The sequence below is a fragment of the Ptychodera flava genome, chromosome 2, assembly GCF_041260155.1.
Source record: "Ptychodera flava strain L36383 chromosome 2, AS_Pfla_20210202, whole genome shotgun sequence".
Lineage (NCBI taxonomy): Eukaryota > Metazoa > Hemichordata > Enteropneusta > Ptychoderidae > Ptychodera > Ptychodera flava.
Genome location: NC_091929.1, coordinates 23572580 through 23594800, shown reverse-complemented (window position 1 = coordinate 23594800; position 22221 = coordinate 23572580). Strand labels below are relative to the sequence as shown.

Below are 22221 nucleotides of genomic sequence, written 5' to 3'. Positions count from 1 at the left end.
GGAGGGGACATCATTCCAGTCAGCGGATTCCCATGTAACTGTGACGTCACTCTTTAGAGTGAAACCAGACGGAGGCCATTCATATCAAGTCTTGGTAATTGTTTGAAATTACAGTTTTTTCGTGCATTGTTAGAAAAAGCTGAACCACTTCAGTTACTATAGTAGGAAACTATCTCACAGAAAACGGGGCAAATAGAAAAGACAGAAACGACAGAACAGATCCTTGTAAGATGTGATTGAAGAACCCAGGACATCGTCTACATAAAGAGCGTTGTTAAGTATGTTCCCCTTCGATATAATATTTTAAGTATGCTATGGACGTCTACAATTGACAAGATTGGAACTAATTTGGGATAATTGGATAGTGAAGAAATGTCGGTTTCATCTGCAAATGTAAATTAATCAGCTTTTCTTTTTAAGTTACACGCTTGTTTTTATGAGTAATTTGTAATATTGCTACGTTCAGATATAGGACACCTAACATTTTTGAGAAATTTAAAAAATATTAAGATCCAATTACTCCAAATTAGTTCCAATCGTGTTAATTTGAGCTCAGTAACAGTCCTGTCTTTCATGTAACCGCATTTCATATTCATAAAAAATATAGCAAGGTGGTTGTACGAAAAATGGTTATTTGTAGATGAGGATTAGTCTCGCGTGCCAGACCTTGAACCTGCATGCGGAGCGAGCTGCCAGTAGCCGCAGGTTACGAGGTCTGGCAAGAACCAACTGCTCTGGAATGTGATGACGTCAAAAGTGGGCTGTCTTTCCTATGCTAATAAGTGTAACTTTGGACCACCACGTACCGACTGCCATAACACATTTTCACTGTATTTGTCCACTGTGTTTCATATGCCCACACCGAAAAAAACTCCAGTAGAAATCTACAGCTAGAATTTATTTGTGAGGCCATTTACCACCAGCTCATCGACAATCGAATGGGGCCAAAAGTCTGAGCTTCGTTGGAACGGAGCAAAAGGACAATGTTAACTCCATGGAAGATGATGTCGACGATCGACAATCGCAAGCATTAAAGCAAAGCCCGGAACAATCATAAAATGAGAGATTTGTCATATCATTTCGGCAAATTCACGGAAACGTCGTTTCCTTCCAGATAATCTGTCACAGCTACCTCCTGCTTCGGTGTCAGGCTGTCTATCAATGCTTACTTCAATGGAATTGAGCGTTTTTGCACATTTTTATTCATTTCATCACAGTTGCTTGGGATAGAGTAACAGTGATTTCATGAAATCGTACTGAGGTCAACGCAGGGCAGTTTGCTTCAAATGAAACATTTCTGGATGAATGACACAATCGTTCAGTTGACTTCAAAAGGCTAGTTTTAGACGCTCCGGCTTCAATATGAATAATGAATAGATGTGCTCTTTTTCCATCTAGCAGATTTTCGAAGCATTCTATTGGACAGTATATATAGCACGTTGGTTCTAGCCAGACCTCGTAACCTGCGGTTACTCGCACCTCACGGCTCCACCGCTCGCGCCGCACGCAGGTTCGAGGTCTGACATGCGAGAGTAGATTAGGATATGACATTTTCAGAAAAAATGTACTAAAAACGTTATATAAAGGGCGTATACGCGACATTTAGCGTCCTACTCATATACAGCTGGAAAAAATTCATTAGCTATAAGCCAAAAGACCCCGTTGGCCCTCCTCTATCCTCCAATATGAATAGAAAAGAGATATGTGGCGTAACCCAATTTCCCGTCATTTCACAATCAAATTATCGAATCTCACAATTCTATACACGGTTTCAGGGAGACAAATTGCGTCAGGCGACATAATATTTTACAGTTGTCGCTGAAAATATTTGTAGAAACATTAATTGTGGCATGTCTTCAGTGTCACAATTCCGAACGTAAAAATGCACAATAAGTGTATTAATATAGAAATAACGGGCGATGCGCTGACCATTAACGTTTATTTGTGGGCAAGGGCGAGAGGAAAGCCAAAAATTAACGGGCGAGGCTTGCCGAGCCCGTTAATTTGGATTTTCTAGAGCCCGCGCCCATAAATAAACGTTAATGGTCAGAGCGGAGTCTGTTATTTCCATTATATTATCAGCGAATCCAAGAAAACCGTCAAAATTTCCGAAAATTTCAGGAGCGAACGACAACTGGGCCCCAGAAACTAAGCAATACGCGACGCACTGTCACGCGCGCTGTAAAAAATTGACAACTCCGGAGATATTTTCAGAAAAAAATATTTCCGAAAAAAATATTTCAACTTGACCTACAAGTGCTCCATTTTATTTTGTGATTGATTATGATTTACGTTTGAGCTGTAAAGTTACGATACTTTGAGTTATTAAAGTTATTTTTCATATTCACGGGCATGTTATCAAACCATTACTGTGTATTTGTGGTCAGTCACGTGGTTCAGCTCGACCAATCAAAATGCGACGGGCAGGGCATGGTAATATAATTTCCCATTAATAAGGAACACCTATGTTTAAATTTCTGCTAATGTTTGATACTGGTTGAGAATGTTATCATTTCCTTCCAATGGTCTACGATGTCCATTAATTACACTCTCAATGTGTTTGGACAATCCGTTACAAATTGCATCAAACCATTCCGCAGTGGCGTATACTACATAATCAATAACATGAAGACACTTTCGCCCTTTAGCCTTGTAGTTCTAGAGATTACAAGTGTGGAGAGTCGCCCGCGCCCTACATCGTCCGATATGAATATTACAGCAGTTAAATGTAACAGGAACCACTTTTCAGCGATTTCATAATCAAAGTATCCAAACCTACGGTTCACAAGTCGATACCCCGTCTCTGTTATAGGATGACCAATTAAGTCCAGTCGATGTTACATTTAAGCGGACTGCAGACAATCTTCTCAATAACAAGTCATCGTTGATGACGCAGTTCCAACTTGTTAATGGGTACTTTGATTACAAGTCCCAAGAGAGCGAGGATAGAGTCCTGTTCATTAATTAGGTCTGTGATTAAAATACTGTGATACAGATTGGGCTCAATTGCCGAGAATTAGTACCCCGGGGATGAAAACGTAAAACCAATCTGGGCTGCCCCCCTAATTACAAAAGGTCAGTAAAATAAGTCAATTAGTAACTAATTGACAGGATGTTGCCAGACATTTTTTATTTGCTATTATAACACTGACAGATTATCACCTGTACCACATTTTATAAAATTTGATGCATTGTTTCCAGACATTCACCCTTAAAACAAAATATCATTCTGTATGCAAATTGGTAATTTATTTAAATGATACGGCTAAGTGTCTTTGAATTGTATTACAGCACTGTGAGATAAACATCTGTACCACGTTTCGTCAAATTTGATGCAATATTTCTGGACATATCACTCTCTAATTAGGAAAGTTCATTTAATATACAAATTATAATTTATTAACATGGCACTGATAAATGTCTTTATTCACTATTAAAGCAATGTGAGCTCAACATGTGTACTGAGTTTCATGAAATTTGAGAAGCCAGATATTGAAATATCGGACGAATTACGAAATTCATTAAATATAGAAATCAGCAGTTATTTGACATGATACTGCTACATATCATTGCACACCATCACATTACTGGAAGATCAATGTCTGTACCACGTTTAAATTTGTACGGGTCTGTAACTCACCTCTTGGTGAAAATAAGTTGGCACCGATGATGAAAGACATCTCTTAAGCTGCACATTTGGGTGCTATGTAAATCATTGCATTAGGGCAAGAGCGGCGCAGCGTGCACTTGGGCAGCAGGAGTCGAGACGCGACACACATCTCTTTAAAATGAAGATAAGTATTCGTTCATACACAAATAAATTGACACTTCCTCACAGTAACAGTATATCAGATATTCTTTGCCAAAGTTTGGACTGTCACAGACGAGGATGTTCTGACGATGTTAGACCAAGTTCAAAATAACAATGGGATGACATGCGACGAAATTTGACATCAAGTGCAACGAGCAGTGTCAGCGTCCAGCTCTCGATGCATCGGGCAACACACTTTGCACAACAGTTCATCACAGTTGCAGTCATTTCACGTCTGAATTATTTCAAAACTGCTTGTTTTCTGGTACAAATGATGTCCAAATCATCCATCAAAAATGACATCTGTAACCTCACTGTGCCATTTCTGAATGTCGTGACACGACAGTAGACATATACGGTACAGAATGGGACAAATCTATTTTGAGCATGCCAAAAAAGTCAGAACTATTGTTCTTAAATAAATTTACGAGAAAAGATGTTACTTTTTCTTTTGATTTGAACTCTTGACCCGTTTTCTGTGTCTGCATGCAGCAGGTAGTTTTGAGTATAGTGTTCGCATTGCATGCATGCCAATATAAAATGCCATGTTGATGAACGCAATGCGTATTTTATTATAGGATACCGTGGGCGTGTACGTAATCCCAACTTATAAAATGCTCGGTCTCGGGCGCTGAATTTCCGATATTCGATCTCTCAGACGTCAGTTTTCTGCATTTTGGGCTTAAAGTAATGAAAATACCCAAAAAGGACAACAAAGGCACACAAGTTGATATAATATAATAGCAATAACCCCCGCTGCAGTCGGGTATACACGAGATTTTGGTACAATTCGCTCCATATAGCACTCGTCTATCGGCTCGTGCTATATGTCGCGCATTGTACCAAATCTCGTGTATACCCTTCTGCGGCGGGGGTTATTGCTTAAATAATGTTTAAGAACAAAACAGAGCTGTCACAATGCGAGACAAATTTTGACTGACACTTCTCCATATAGTACATAGAATGCATTACTGGTCGTGGGAAAGAAAACTCAGAGCAATCTCTGCTACTTGAAAAAAAAAATAGGAAGTACTTTGCCCTATGTGTTTCTAATGGTCGGGAAACAAGTCTGCCAGTGGCATTTTACATATTTTGGAATTTGAAAAGTCTGCTTTTTGAAACATCGCCTGGACATAATTGGTCTCCCTAATGCAGTATATAGACTTTAGAGCCGTAGGTTTGGATATTTGAATATGAAATAGTTGAAAAGTTTCATTTCACTTCTGTAATTTTAATATCGAAAGATGGAGGGCACGCCCCTCCTTGCACTTGCAATATGTAAAACCACAAAGCTAAAAGGACAACAGGGGTATTTCGACTTACGGCTCATGCAGTATTTGCTACTGCAGAAAGGTTGGGCGCAACTTGTTACGGGTTAGGAAGAATATCAGAACTTAAGAAGCAAAAGCAATATGTTTGCACCTACGTTTCTTGTGTACGGATCACCAATATCAAGGATATTTGTGACGCATTCAGAAGACGTGACGATACAATGCTGAGGAGCTGCGAAGTCGAACAATATATCTGTTGTCTTTTCTGTGACGTGTTCGCTGTAGAATTTGGCGTCGTCAACCGTAACAACGTTTTCCTGGTCAAAATTGTTGATCTTTATGTAACCACCGTTCTTTGTTCTCAACGTCAGGGAAAGTCTAAAATTCGAAAAGACAAGGGTATTGTAATAAAAAAGTATCGCCTCAGCAGCTGTTAGGATTTGTTGACGAAATTTTTCCCTTGGCGAGCAAATATTTCAAACTCGATTTCAAAGCAGACTCAGATGGAGTAGCTAAAACATGAGGATAGATTTCTCTAACAGTTATTCATTATATCAATTTTGACATTTTCATCAGCAGATTTTTGAAATCAAGAACTTAAGAAGTCTGTGCAATTTTGTTCACTTCGTCATCAATCTATTCGCAGTCAAATGAAGTAGTAAAATTTCTCATTCCGAACCATATTTTGCGGTAGTCCAACGGAAATTGTTGGAGATGCAGATATTAAATCGGTTAATTTAATTATGCCTCCGATACAGTGGAATTCATTACAGGGATCTCGATCGCGTTTTCTGGTAATGAATGACCAGTTCATCAAAAACAGTCACGCTGTTGTTTATTTGCATCCCATCAAAATATTGTTTTTCTACCAACTTGGGATCCCTGAAACAAGTTGCAACTTCAAATCGTGAAATTATATTGGGACGGGAGAAGAATTTCTTTATTGTTAGTCTTCATAAGACGTTTCCCATCTTATCTTCTATTTTTAACACGATTTGAACTACTTCGAGATAATTGGATGGTGATCGTTTTAACCTGCAAGTTAAAGCTCTTCTGCGTCTCTTTTTAGGTTACAAACCTATTTTTATTAGTAATTTGTAATTTTGCAACGTTCAGCAATATGGCACTTAATGCTTTTGAGAAGTTTAAAAAATGTGAAGATCCAATTATCCCAAATTATTTCCAATTGTGTTTTTCCAATAATGATTCCGTATGCGTTAAACAGTCTTACAGTTAGAGAAGGCAGGTGACATACAATCTTCAATTGAAGAGGAAACATTTTGGGCAGATAAAATCGCATGGTATGTCAAATTCTGATATTCTCCTTTCGGGAAGTATCGACGCGATTGAAACGCTCAAAGCATCGTCGTGACTACATTTGGAGCATGGCACGAACGTCTTATTCAGTCACCGTGCGTGACCATGCTCTATTTTAATTTCTATTTCTATCACTTCTGTTTTTTTCTGGATCACGCAGTGCTTTCTCCTTATATAAGTACACATTGTGAAAGATCAAGAATAGAAATGATGAAAAGGTGGAACTGAATCACCCTGAATTGGTTCCTTTGTTGAATCGTATGTTTATAACAAAGGAGCCCTTAGATCCTTATTCTTGCTTCCTCATTCAAAGGTGACTTTTAACAATAACATAATATCAGTCGCGGAAGTTCACTGCAAAGCGTTCTTAATTACTTGGTTTCTGGTTGACATATTTGTTTTCACCGGACAGAGGTATAAGTGCTGCTTGTTTGCTTTGTAATCTTTTCGTTTATCAATTCCTAAGAAGACAGACATTAACCTAAATTATCATCATTTACGGATATATTTCAAGGCGTTTGTACCAAGCCCGAGGAAGCTGTAGAGACAAGACACCAATTGGCTTGCTCAACAATTGCTGAGTAATCTTCAAATTATCATTTTCCGTTTTGGCAAATTACAGACTGCCTTTATAGGGATAAAATCTGAAAGATAGATAGCGAATAGTACAAAATTTTATACATCCATAAGAATAATGTAGGTGGAGTGCATATGATCCGCGCTTAAAGCTATCATAATTAATAAAATCTCGGGATCACTTATATAAATGTTTAACTTAGAATACTGGTCTACAAAAACATGCGCGAAAGTAAAAGAATATAAAAAGTTTGTCATAAATCTTGACAACCTTTCTGACAAGAAAAGACTTGTCCCCTTTTCAAGAAAATGGTTCAGATAAGTAATCATTAAACAAGTAGCTTACTGAAATATAATAATAATAATAATAATAATAATAATAATAATAATAATAATAATAATAATAATAATAATGTTTGAAAAGTTTTTATGCTCAACTCGCCAAATAGAAAGAACACGATTGGAACAAATTTGGGATAATTGGATTTTCATATTTTGCAAATTTCTCAAAAGTGTTAGGTGCCATATAACTGAATGTTTCAATATCGCAAATTACTCATAAAAAGGTGATAAAAAGAAAAGCAGATGACATAACATTTGTAGATTAAATCGGCATTACTTCACCATCCAATTATCCCAAATTAGATCCAATCGTGTTAAAGACTTAAAGGGGATGAATATCTAAAATGCAGCTATCAAAAGGCAAGGAAAAATTCAATTTTTCGCTAAGCAAAATCAATCTTCCGTACGCCGCTTATCTCTGTTCAGATGGATAGTTATCGTTACAATTCTGAAGCGTGTGTGATTTAGATTTGTGTCAGTCGAGTCTACCAACTTTAAAGTAAAAATCAAGTCACCGACTATTAATTACTGCTATTGGCAAGGTATAGTTGTCCGTGAAGAATTCAGTGTCTGGATCAGTGTGTTTAGCACTCATGGATTCTATTTGCCCGTATCGTAGGAGTTTTTCTCTTGTAACTAGGTATTCAAAGACTTGAAATTATTTTGCAACTCAAATACAACTAATTCAATTTGAAACCAATTTCTAAAGAGTCATTAAAGTGGGCGAAAGTCAAATGCTCCTCAGAGAGCAAGCTTTCCAACAAGAGTTTAGTCAATGTCCAGGGTGACGCCGTGATTTGTGCATCCACAAAGCTGTTATACGAAGCGTCTCAGAATAAATCTTGTTTATTGCAATTTACTAACATAGAATCGTGATTTTGGATGGGGAAGTCAATGACAATAGAGGGAATCGTGACAAAGCTGACCTGTGTAATTTCATGAATGTGGATAAAGGGGTAAGGGGTAATTGTAATCGTAGAATGCACCCTTTGTTTAGTAATGTTAAAATAGTTGAAATATTCGACAAATTTCTCGTTCGATTTGGACTTCAGTCTGACTTGAAATCATTTTAACACTGTTTGTACTTACATTCCGTGGGTGAAAAACAAAAATTCCGTGCATAAGGTAACTATATTAGCTCGCCTACTGATGTAAACTTAACGTTTCGAGTAATATCAAACAATAACATAAAGGGTACGAACCTGAATAAGGTAAATCAGACGTTTACTTGGGAGTCAGTGTTTATTCTACGTTATCATGGTGAGATCATTGTAACGATATATCAAGCAAGAGTAGTAATGTACTGGAAAGAAGTAAGCAAAAAATCATACCAGTCGCTTGTACTCCCCAAACTTGAATTTGCTTGTACCGCCTGAGACAAGTATAGAAAATCTCGAATACAACAACTTGAGAGAATACGATACAGTGCCACACGTTTAATTACGAAAGACGGGATCAGTAATTATACCACTCTATTAAACTAATTACAAAGGATTCCACTTATGCACTCTATTAAACCAATGACAAAGGACTCCACTTCACACCAACATTTGTACTATAGAAAGGTAATGCTGTAGAATTATGAGGAATTATATCGATATTCCTTTTCATCATGACTTTACATTTTCACCTGATACAACAACTAGATATAATCTCAGTCTACAAATACCAAGAGCTAAAACAGATCTACTGAACGATTCATTCTTCTTCAGGACAGTTTCTGAGAGGAACTCACTCCCTGTAGTTCCGTGGTCAGCTCACCATCGCTGCTGTCTTTTTAAAGCAATTTCCTCAAACATTACTATAGTTTGTCAACTATCCGACTGGCATTTCCATTAACTGGCAAACTTACTGATTTTTTTGGTTTGTTCCGTGCTTATTGTATATGTTATGTTTATTCGTTTGTTTTGCCCTTTGAATATGTATTCAGCATTTTTTGAACAAAATTTTATAATTACTCACAAAAAATAGAAAAAAATCTACCAATGTGTGTCGACCCTTGTCAGAAATAAATGAATATAATAAATATATAAATCCTCTATAAAGTCTCCTTATATTTGTGGTAGAATAAAGCCCATTTTCCATCTGTTGATTATGTATTACTTTGAATAGCATTTATTATGAAACACAAACTTTATCCTATATATCAGATTCTCCACCATGTAGTTCCTGAGGTGCAAATTAATGACAACTTTATTTACAATTCTGTAGAATAGTTATTGGGAAGCGGTTTTAACATTACAAGCATTCAAACTACTCTTTTATTTAAGAGGTTGCCCAGCGATAATTATAGATTAGGTAAAAGTTTATCTACAAAAAATAGTACTCAGAAATTTACCAACATTTACCATTGAGATCAGTGAGATCACATATGCTCCGCTGAAAAATATCTTTGTTCGTAATTTTGCAAATTTCTGCTAAGATCCCCGAGCCTTAAACTTTTGAGCAACATATGAAGGTATGTTTACAACATCGGTGAGATACTTCGATAATGTCCTTTAATACGGAATTGAGCAAATACTTATGAAGATTGTAAGTTTTCAAAAATACGACTGGAATCTACGCACCTGTCATTGTGTTGCACGGTTGATGTTATACTAATGGTGTGGCTGCAGGATCGTCTTGGCAATTTATTTTTTGGAATATTCAAAATATGTGACTCTTCGGAAAGACAAACTCCAACTCCGCTATCAGCCACGTTGATGTCTACAGAGAGTACATTACAGAGAATGTTCCTGTGTATGTAATCAGTACGATTCTGTTCAATATTTTCATTGATAACGATGGATGATGATGTCAATATCATTATAAGATGTCTTACCTCGCATAAGTTGCCAGTTCAAGACAGCCGAAACAATGCCATAACCTGTGTCGTTGACGTAATAGGGTGTATTGATTGAACTCAGGGAAGGATCATAACTTGCAACCCAGTCTACTACGAATCTATCGCTATTCACTCCACAGTATACAGTACCATCGGCACTGCAGTCAAAATTACAGGACGCAGCGCTACCAGATCTTTGGATAAGGCAGTCACATCCCTCGATTTCTGGCTTAGTATTCACTGACAAAAAAGTACATTCATCAATTTTGAAAGAAATGAATACTGTTGAATTCAACATATAACCGTCTTTTTTTAAATTTTTAGTGTAACAATTGCATTATATATGGTATAGTGTTTTAGATTGAAACTACATAATTATGCAAAAGATTTGGAATAATTAGAAGTACATCTATCGATAAGCTGTTTTCAGTAAACCATAATAGCCAGTAAGTGCATTTTAAGATGGATTCATTTATCCCTAAAATATCACCTTGTTTTTCACAAGTACTAGTTATTCAAAAGCATTTATCATCAATCATGTACGAAAAGATCTATAATAATTGTTCTAAACATGAGTATAAAGTTTTTTCTTCTATTTTAAAGACTCTGACGCTCACAACATATCCTTGTCCTGATAGAATAGAGTAAATACATACTTAGTTACCTACCTGTTAAGCAGTTATCTCCTCCAAATCCATTCAGGCACGTACATGTGGAAGGATGCCCTAGGCAAGTCCCAGGGTAACAAAACTTACTGTCTGTTCGCCAGGAGCAGCGTTCTAGAATACATAAAGGCACAGTAAGAATTTCATATCTTTTTCATCTGAGTGTATATTTAGCGTATGAGGTTTATGAAATTTACACTTTTTTATCGATCAACATATTCGTCAGTCTCCTCCATATATTTTTCATTGTATATATTTCCATCCGCCAACAAGGCTAAAACGATAAGATTTTTCATTTTTGCGCGGGTTAATCTGGACCACCTAACCTTTTTAAAAAAATTGATAGTGCGCTAGCTAAGGCAGAATATATGTTAAGTCTTAAAGATCATACTTACTCAATGTACTCTCATGAACAGTGAATTTATCGTCGTTATCTTGCTGCACGCTAGCCTTATAACTGAATTTCAACATTATTGTAATGTTTTCTTTATGTTGGTCTTTTGATCTTTTAAGACCAAAAAAGAGAATATAAGCGAAGAGACGTCGAATATACGAGATCTACGATGAGCGGCAAACTCTTGTATAAATTTTGCCTGAACAAGCGGTATCTGTTTTCACCTACTTACCTACCTACCTACCTACCTACCTACCTACCTACCTACCTACCTACCTACCTTCCTTCTTCCTACCCATCCACCAATCTACCTTCCTACCTACCTACCTACCTACCTACCTACCTACCTACCTACCTACCTACCTACCTACCTACCTACCTACCTACCTACCTACCTACCCATCCACCAATCTACCTACCTACCTATCAATATCAATCTATCTACCTCCTACTTACCTTCTGATCTATTGATCGATCGATCTGTTGCTCGATTTCTCGATAATGTGTCTCCCTATGGAACATAGCCAAGTACAAACCATCAAATTATCAATGTCATCTACAGTTTATCTACGCGTTTCTGCCTGATTATGAGTGTCTTGTAATATCCACTTTAATTCAGTAATGGGACTGCATCTCTTGCTCCTTTTAACGTTCGTGTCAACGGCTCCAGTTGTGTCAATGTTACATACTCTTAAACAGAAAGGAATAACATTTATTTGACAACACATAAAGTGAGTCAGAGGCTACATACGTTCGCATATTCGAGCTTGGTACGACCCATCGTCGACTGGTACATATGCCGTTCTTCCGTTCCCTCTGTCGTAGTCACATTTGTAACAATATCGATTTGAACTTGTGGTGCATCGAACATCGGCACAGTTTGCTATGTCTCCATTACATCCTGTTTGACAAAAGTAAAATAGAATGCATCTTAGAAAGTTAATTGTGGTGATTTGGGCAAGTATTTAGAACTGTACACATGTAAAAAAGACAAAACTGCAATCGTTCTACTTTCAGAGCATTTATGTCATGTATAATTTTTCATAATTACATCCGGTTTGTTTTAGGGAGCATGTGGCCTTTCAATTCTGCCTGTATATTTGATACATCTATTATTGTGGGCAATTTGTTCAATCTAGCTCTCCAAGTCAAAAGTAAAAAAGTAAACAGTTGAAATTTTCCGGTTCGTAAAAACATCGCCGGCCGCCTCTTTAGTTTTGTACAAAATATTCGAGGAAAATTATAGTTTTCCCCTACCACAGTACAAAATGTTTATATATGTTATTGGATCATTTACCTGAGCAGCAATACCGAGTATAAGACCCGCAGCAGTATCCGTAACAATTCCTGTTGTAATGGCAATTATTCGGCCTGAAAATGGACAAAACAGCGGGGGTTTGTTTGAGAAAGATTGTATGGACAATTGTTAAATTGTCATATAAGATAAATCAACGAAAATAGTTCGTTGGCAATCTACGTGAATACTACTCACAGTGTACCGGCAAAAACATAGCATAGTTCAAAAACAGGTAATCGTCTTCGTAACACAAATAATCTAGACATATGAGAAATGACGTCAGTGATGAGAAAAGGCACGAGAGACATATATTTGGAAGAGCTAATCGGATTTCATCGTCTATATCTACGGGCTATAACATAAATGTACTTTTCCCATGTTGAAATTAAACTTACCAGGATTTCGTCACGATGATCATAGAGTTGATAAATGCATAGAACACTACCATTAAATGCAGGAGCTTCGCCATAATCTCCAATGTATTTCGTGCCCTGTGGTTAATTTCAATTGTAAAATCAACCGTGAATTATTGCAAAGAATATACATTATACAAGTACATTTTCGTTAAATTACGATTAAATTCAACCAAGATCTTATCATATACTTAATGAAATTCACCAAAAGGCGGTTCCTGCTTTCCAGTTACATGTAAAAATTACTATCCTTGACACGTACAACTTAAGAAAAAATTATTTTATAAAAGTAGATGATTAAAAGCTATCATTTTCTATTATTCGAATACTTAACCTCCACTTAGTTCGACGATGACTTTTCCACAAGGCGAACTTAGCAAACTGAATTAGCAAGCTGGATTAAGAGCGTTTACATCTAAGTATTCTATATTCATTTAGCCAATCAACGATTATTGACGTCATTTCTATTTAGAAATGACGTCAATAATCGTTGATTGGCTAAATGAAAGATTGACATCTCGATTTAGGAGGAGAACTTGGTCGGTGTAAACCGTTATATTGTTTATCTGTTATTAAAATATGCCTGTATCACGCAACAGACGAACAAACAAATCAGAAGAAATGAGAACACGTGTAAGACGTTTTATTGGTCAAGGCATATCACGTGATGATAAACACGACAGAGAAATGCTAACAATGGCAAAGTGTCTCGTATTAGTCGTATGAAGCCCTCTCGGTAGAAATGTTTAATTTTTATGACCACTGCGTGATTTCTTGTAATCCTGTCTGTCACAAATCTCGGCTTATGTAAAGAATGGTATGCGTTGAATCTATCTTGTGACCACGCAAGGACGGGCATTCTTTTATCGTCGCTAGTTACTCATAGGAGGAGTCTCTTATAAAACATGTATCTAAAGTTTACTTGTGAAGTATTTGTGCATTGACCATATATTTCAATCCTTTCGAAATAGCCTCTCTGCGCATGTAATGCTTTACACTTCTACACCCTTCTAGTTTGTAGCCAATCTGAGAGAAAGAGATAGTGACACTTTCGTCGTCGTTTGATTTTTTAGTCGAGTCAGTGTTCTCGTTAGCTGAGAGTGCCAAGAGCAAGAGCAAGAGCCAGTCAGGTTGTTTAAAGCAACTTTACACAGACACACTTAACGCTGGTCTCACGTAATCTGACGTTCTCAATATTTTTTGACTTTGACAGACTCTGTGTAGTTAAACAAATCAGTGTACGCAATTAAAATCGCCGTTTTTATCAGCAGCTTCATATTTAAATGGTTGGAATGTTCAGTGACGCTGTAAACCCTTTCCTATTGGTCGACTGTTCTGGCCAATGCATGAGATTGGAAGGCGTCCCTTTTTACAGTTGGTCATATGCAGTGGCGTCCCTTTGGTAGCTGATCACATGCAGTGGGGCTACTATCAGGTAACGAAAACAGCAAAGTATAAACCATGTGTCGGAAACGTAGCCATCTCTAATTCTGATTTAAATCAGATAGGTTAAAACGTATGACGCTTTGCGATTATTTCGTATATTCACTCGCTCTTTCGGAAGTTACTTCATCTTCCATTAGAATTTTCACGACATGTTTTTTCATTCTGACATATATATTTCGAAATGCGAAGGCGACACGTTGAAATTGAGGGACTTCACTACCTGTGTAGATTGAAAGGTAGAGTAACCGTATTTCCATAATTTATCTCCTAATTTGTACCCAGGGAGGAGGTCGATTGAAAAGGAACTAAAATGTAGAGTTTGGACTATAAGCAATTTAGGCGTTACGCCAACCGAATCAAAGAATACGAAAAGATAACCATGCATGTTTACAATTAAGCTGAAAACTCTTTATTCATAACAGGAAAATCAAGTGGATTTAAGTCCAGTGCAGAATGTGACATATTAGGTTCCCAACAGCTGGCATTCATCTTTAAGGACAACATACACGCCCTTCTTGTATTAAGGTTATACTCCGATTGTTCCAAACTCCAAGAATAAAATTTCCATATACAACAATAATTTTTTGGGTGAAGGCAAAAAGTTTTGCATTTACGAAAGAAATTACGTACACTCGACAAATAGTTGGCATTCTAAATAGCTGCTCCACCCTGTGTTAATTAAGCCTATGGGAAAAAACATGAAAGCTGATTTTCTCCACGAACGTCCAATTTAGCCCATGAAAGCAACGTACAAGAAACCTTCCGTAGGAAAATAGGATGTCCAAAATATTTGTCAAATGGGGTGTTCTACCTTCACTTGTCGATGTCAGCAGGAAAGAGTTTTTTGTATATCAGAATTCCCATCATGTTATTTTATTTGCTGCTCGAAACTTGTGTATTCTCTTTTTGGTGGTGTAGACAATTACCCCTAGTTGGTCTGAAGTGGACAAAGGATAGTTTTTTACTCTACTATGGGCAAATATTGCGATGCAAAAGTGGCATTCTGAGATATGTCAAAGTTCAAAGTTATGTACTTACTCTAAATTTAAAATTCACTTTACATGTGAAAAGTATCTTAAATATATCCCAAATATTATATACCAAAATGCATTACCGCGTCTTAGACTATCATCACATCGCCTCCTTGTTGAGAAGGGTAGAGAACTTGGCATTCTACGTGAACAGAGATTATGTTCATTTGGTTGCAAATGTATCGAGGATGAATATCACTTTGCTCTCGTATGTCCAAAATATGAGAACACTAGATATAGATTTATTTGTCAATTTTACTTCTTACCTCCAAGTAAATGGAACTCTTACTATTACAGTCACCTCTTACTATTACAGTCAGAAAATCCAAATACTTTAGAAAACCTAGGAAAGTATTATATGTCTTTCATTCTTTCGAAAGCGCCAGGATCTTCAAGACGAACACCGTTAATGTTTTTGATAAAAGCAAAAATGATTTTTGTTAATGTGAGATATCATCTCAAGTGATTACGTGTTCTTTTAAACTGTGAAGATACATTGTACATGAAGGCCAATGGCCTGTAGTACTGAATAAATATCACTACTTCTACTCTACTATGGATTTACAAATGCATTTGTGTTAAGGTCACTGGACAGGTGGGCGTATATTAGCAGACTTGAATATTGAAAACTTTAAGCACAAGAGCTGTTATTCGGGAATCAAACAACATTTGCTGTTTTGTTCATAGCCAAGCGTTCTAACTGTCTGAAGACCGATTTTTCTCGAAAAACTTATTGATTAACAGTACTTTAATCGAGCGAAACGATATTGATGCTGTAGTTAAACACTGTTAGCGTACAAAGTGCAGGAAATGACAGACATTTTACCGGTGATTAAAACGTCTTACTGTTGTCGAACGAACGGATTTTTCATATGTTACAACATGTCTTGAACTTGTATTCCTTTTGAAAATAAGAACATTTTGATAAATATTCCAAAGTGACAATAGGAAATGTGACTATCTTTCGACATCATTGTCGTCAACTTTCTATCATATGCAAGTGAGTTAATGCTGGTCGCATATGCTTACGCGTGTGTGTGTTTACCTTGTAGGTAAACATTTTGAGGAAGTTTACATTATTCAAATTAAATGTAACTGTACAAATGAATCTGTGAATGGGCTGAAATGCAGTCTTCTTGAATATCATTTGCATACCAATGAAACGATCCAGATCAAACATTTGCCGATAGTTTTTGCTCGTGAAATGATGCTTTCTATGCTTCGTAAAGAATAAATGAACACTATGTATAGCGCCATCTTACTGCAATTTTGTTCAAACTGGCAGAAGCAAAATGTACTGAACATACTCATACATACACGGTACTACCTTTATATTAGTGTTTTGCATACATGGTATAATCTTTATATTAGTTTCCTTCGTATTGATTTTTTAATATCACATTAAACTGGTCCAATAATTATTTTCATTCAAGGCAATACATTAAAAATTAAAAATTGTTATACCTTTTTCTATCGCCAAGAAAAGCAGGAGACACAAACGAGTTCAAATTTAGACTTTTAATTATGCATAAACACAACCAGGTTTTTACATACCTTCAAAACATATATAAAACAGCAATATAGTACAAAATAGCATTGGTTGAAATAAGATGTAATGTATTTCAACTGCATTGTATCATATTGAAAAAATGTAGTTTAGGCTAAGAGTGCTCAGTATCATTTTTCAAATGACAAACAATGCAGCCGTCATCAGTAGTTGTGTCAAGGTTAACTCGCATACAACATTTTACAGTCAGTCAGTACTGCCTAGGTATGAAATTTCCAGCCTGACTAGGATAGCTTATATTCTTATTTAAATATTCTCTTAAGGGGTTGTGTAAGCATCTTGCCAATCTGTTAGTTTCGTGTTTCGAAAGAGCACCACTTTGCATGATATAATGACCTTTGTATCATTTTGCTGACATATTCTACAACCATGCATCTTTAATTTTCAAAATTTTATGCGTAGTCTTAGTCTTTCAGTCACTGTGCTTTGACAAACTTTACTCGCTTCCTTTACTTTGAGGTGTTGAAATCGTTAATTACAATTCATTGCATGGTATCTATTAGTACAGCAATATCTTATTTTCCCATTTGTTACAAAAACAAACAACTTTTACCATTTGCCGAGACCTCGATTAAATCGTCTATCTTGATTAAATACAATCAAAAAGTAATTTTGGACATCCATATATTATGGAACACGCTATTGGCCAAGATTTCGGAATTAAAACACGAGTCATGTCTCAATCAAATTAGTTCAGTCATTCTGGTTAAGTTGTAATTTTCTTTAGTCCTGCTCAGATTTGCCATTGGATTTCAAAGAGTTCTTCTGTTGATTTTGACCATTTTCTGTTGTTACCATGGCTACACCTTGCATAAGATCCCGTTCATTTCCTTGTTCTGCTGGCTGCCCAGTGTTCTCTGACACTTGCATCGTTCCTTGCTGTGTGTTCACTTCTGTAGCGGATGATTGGTTTTGTTGAGGAACGTTGATCGTGTCTTCCAGTGGCACCGTGTCTGTCATCAAAATATAAGACAGAAAACACAAGCCATTGAGAACTATTTCAATTTAAAGGTATGATGCTCTCGAGGAAAATTTTTGGGAAGTTCAAATACTCACAATATGTGTCTGGTCTACTTCTTTTGTGGATTCATTTTAAGCCTGTAGAGTAATTGACGTTTTCACCTTTTTGTGTAAATCGAAAATGTCATTTTTACCAATTGTGGTTACGCAAAGTTAACGGCTATTTTTTCATTGTAATTTCGTATTTAATTTTATCTTTATTCAAAATGGATTTTAAAAATCATAGGGAACCTAGTTAGGCGTATGCGGCAATTTCCCATAGGGCCGTCTTAAACATCTATGACAAATTGTTAAATGTAGGGTAATTTGTTCGTTTAATTTTAAATTTTGCATTGTGACCCGTTATGTTTATTCTTGATTATAAAAGTGAGCAATTAATGTAAATATGAGCAAAATGCGTATTGTTTCTAGGTGTGTACAACTTTTAGATGGAAACAGGCAAAAATATCATGGTTTGAAATGATATCGTAATCATAACTAGAGTTTCAATTCTCCAGAGGCTGCTCAATGGCCAATTCAAAGGGACAGCTATGATATTCTACAGCCTCAACTAGTTCAAGGGTAAGGCTGATACCATGAGAGTTTCGGCCTTCGTGGTACGTGTAACAACAGGAGTGATTCCTAAATAATCAAAACTAGAATCCGTAGTGAATGTCGATGTGCTGATTACAATTTACGTGCTGGTCTTGTTTTCTCGCTTTTAGTACTGTATGAGGCCTGCATTTACATGAATATACTACTTACATATCAATTTTATCTTTTTATCCGCGATCATTTCCCTTTACAAACTGAAATGACGCGTTTTATCTCGTGCAGTTACCCAAAAATTGTACAAATTATAGTTCATATTAACTTACTTTGATCACTGTATACAGGCATAGCAGTGGGTAACAGATTACTGAATTGTCCAGTTGGTAATGATACCATTGGTATCTGGTGATAAGCATACATCTAGAGAAGAATGAAGTGAAAAATATATTATTAAAAATTAATGTGTTGCCATATTTCATTGAGAGCAATCAGTAATCTCTGCAGCAAAGATCTTATTCATGTTGTTAAAGGATATAATGTAATACATCAGAAAATTGACATTCTCATCAATACGCTCTATTTCTCAAGCTCATTTGCTGTTGTAAATTTGTTTTACCTAATGTTTACGAAAGAAAGTAGGGCTAAATTTTACAAATCAACAAACAATCCAGACGTCTACATTTTTATCATCAGTCAACAGGCAACCGCCGTTTAGACCTTTCCCCGTTTATCCCAAAATGCATTGTTGTGTCAGTTTCAAACACCGTGTACAAACTCAAAACAACAAAAGCATACCGATTTTGTGTTGTACAAACGATTGTTCTACAGTAATGACACATATTTACAATGCTGAAAAATGCTTTGATAATTTTATATGCATTTGGCACGAAAACGTTGATCAGGATGTAACCTTCCGTAGTGTTCTATTAGTAACATACTCTGCGTATACCCTATGGCTAAAACGTTCTATTAGCAAAGCACGCTTTGTATACCTTAGTGCGCAGTGCATTATGGAACCGGTAAAATAACTATTAGTGGATTGGGTGTCCAACACCAGTTGCTCCGTGAGCATTAAAAATGAAAGTGTTTTGCCACATGGCACAACATTATGCCTAGTTTCGAACTCAACATCCTTCGATATTAGTGCCTTTCTTTGAACTTATAGCGTCTTGAATTCACCATCCAAGAATAGTGAGTCTGAATTCCTATACTCCTCCTACATTTGGACTGTTTAGATAAATATGTCCTCTCCTTGTCTTACGACGTTCTTCCTATTGAATAATAAATTTGCTTCACTTTTGACACAGCGCAATTCTCAATGAATTGCATTGCTATGCAAGGAAGTCATGCCTTCATTGGTGTAATAAAGTGCATCTACCTCTGGTTTATGACAACACAGCGTTCTACAGGAAAATCCTGACGTGATGATTGCCAAGATTCCCTCCATCAGTGACAGCACAGACATCAACGCATTGATGGATATTCGTTTTGTCTACAAAACAAAACAAAGGGTTAGTAGCTTGATTTTAGTTATACCTGATGAAAATGGATTCGAATTGGAAAGAAGCAGTGTGTTTGAATGGAGGTTTAAGTCTGAGTACATTTTAATACGGCATATTCTTTTTCCAATCCCCGGCAACTGTATGATGACAAGAGAAGTAAAATATATCGCAAGAAAATCAGAATAGAAGTTATTTCAACTCGGCTCGAGACACTTCTTACATACTAATTAGTTTGTTCATTTGCGAAACAGCCTGCAGGTTTTTTCTCATCATTCTTGACAAGGGATACATTTTATATTTCAGTTGTTAAATATGAAACTGGGCTAGATATTTTGTTTTCTTACATACTTATTCTGTGATATATGCTTAACGACTTACCATTTCAGAACGAGATATTGGTTCAACGCCTGGAGGAAGAGGAGTTGGGAAATTTCTTATCTCATATCTGCCCAGAACATACGGGATATGAAATCCACAGTCAATCAATACAACGAGACAGAGTACCGATGATATAATAGATAACACCAACGACGCTATGACCTAGGGACAACGAAAAGATGGCGACAATCTAATAGTCTGATGGTAAGAATCCTAATCGAGTATTTATTCCACATTTATGGGAACGCAGAGACAAATGTCGTATGAAAACATAAATTCAGAGATCTGTAAGATACGTCAGTAACATTTCACCACACATACCATTATTCTAGAACTGCATATTAATGACAATCACTCAGAGTGAATGCTGCTGCTCTCCGGTAATGAGCTACCCATCAAAATAATAGGTTGTAAAAGTCCCAGGCGTTTAAAAACGCTTGCCATGAACTTTGTCATTAAAACTATGTTAATAATTTTGCTAGTTGAGGGATAGTCCTTGTGATAATGCTTGTAATTGTATTTTTTGCCACCTATTACTGTACGTTTTCCTTGTTAATACTTTTCTTGTGCTCTTCCCTTGTAAAAACGTTTACCTTTCAAAGCTAGAAATAAAGCTTATCATTATATAATTCTTTTATGATGATGATGATGATGATGATAATGATGTTGATGATAATGATGGTGATAATTATTATTAGTGATGAAGATGATGATGATGATGATGATGATGATGATGATGATGATGATTATTATCATTATTACTTAAAAAAATGTTTGATAGCAATATTATAAATAACATAAAGCTGAACTCACCGACGCGTCTGACTTTCTCCAGGCGGAATATAAGCATACTGCTCCTGTCAGGAGAAACTGTGGTGAAGATAATTTCATCATTATCAAAACTAATAATTATCTAACATTGTATTTGATCAACGAACAAATATGATGTTGCATACAAGCGGACATCGCATACGAACGTGCAGTCGTTGGGATGTCATAGAAAAGGCGCTGCTTTTGTGGAATTTAATAACTAAGTCCACCATTTTTAATTATTTTTTCATATTCTTGTCTGATTTTATTCTTGTTGTTTTTTATTAGTTGAACTTAAAAGATCAGACATGAAGCCTTTAAAACATATCATACTAACTACTCGTTTTGATTTATTTTTAGTGTAGAAAATGTAATGATTCTCGAACAGGGCGTTTGATCAAGCGCCCCAACGGCAATCCACTCAAAGCGCATGGCTGGTTTTTGACTTAGCAAAATCAAAGTTTAGGTAGAATATTGAGCTTACAAAGACTCCCGATGATATAGCAAGAATAGGCACATCTATGCTGCAAGGCAGTAACGTGGCTGCAATTCCTGTTGCAATGCAGTCCAAACCAAATTGCATGTGTACAACGCCGAACCCGCAGACAACTTTGTGGGAGAATCCGGGACGAAACTTGGACATTATGCTAAAGTGAAGGTGGGTGACAACATGAAAGGAAAAGCATTGTTATTTTCTTTAAAATTGCATTTGTTGTGGGATACACAAGTAGACAAGAAATATGATGAAAACACTGTAACTTTTTAGATACATCGTATGGTTATATGTCAAGCCTTTCCATTTCTGCACTTCACACCACATAATTGGGAAAAGTTTCAGTCCACAAGAAGTCTTGCAATTTTTTTTGAAATCGAGACACTAATTCATTGTTTGAATATTTTTAGCGCTCTGTGAAAGTTTCACGAAGGTGGCAATATTGAAAGGACGTTTCTGTGCATTAATACTCACAAACTAAATGCATTGACTGTAATACACTCTCCAATGTATTACTCTACAGGGTATTTGCT

General features: G+C 36.3%; 1 protein-coding gene across 1 annotated transcript in view; it reads right to left on the bottom strand.

The window, feature by feature from the left end:
• Positions 1–16141: 16141 nt before the first annotated feature.
• The window catches only part of LOC139117310 (uncharacterized), an 8074-nt gene continuing 1994 nt past the window's right edge, over positions 16142–22221 (bottom strand). The window contains exons 2-7 of the mRNA XM_070680310.1: positions 21680–21842; positions 21199–21255; positions 20386–20547; positions 19884–19997; positions 18832–18925; positions 16142–17907 (exon numbers count right to left, since the gene is read on the bottom strand). Of these exons, the coding sequence (XP_070536411.1) occupies positions 17678–17907; positions 18832–18925; positions 19884–19997; positions 20386–20547; positions 21199–21255; positions 21680–21838 (816 nt within the window). The 5' untranslated portion in view covers positions 21839–21842 and the 3' untranslated portion in view covers positions 16142–17677. The remainder of the gene's footprint in view (positions 17908–18831; positions 18926–19883; positions 19998–20385; positions 20548–21198; positions 21256–21679; positions 21843–22221) is intronic.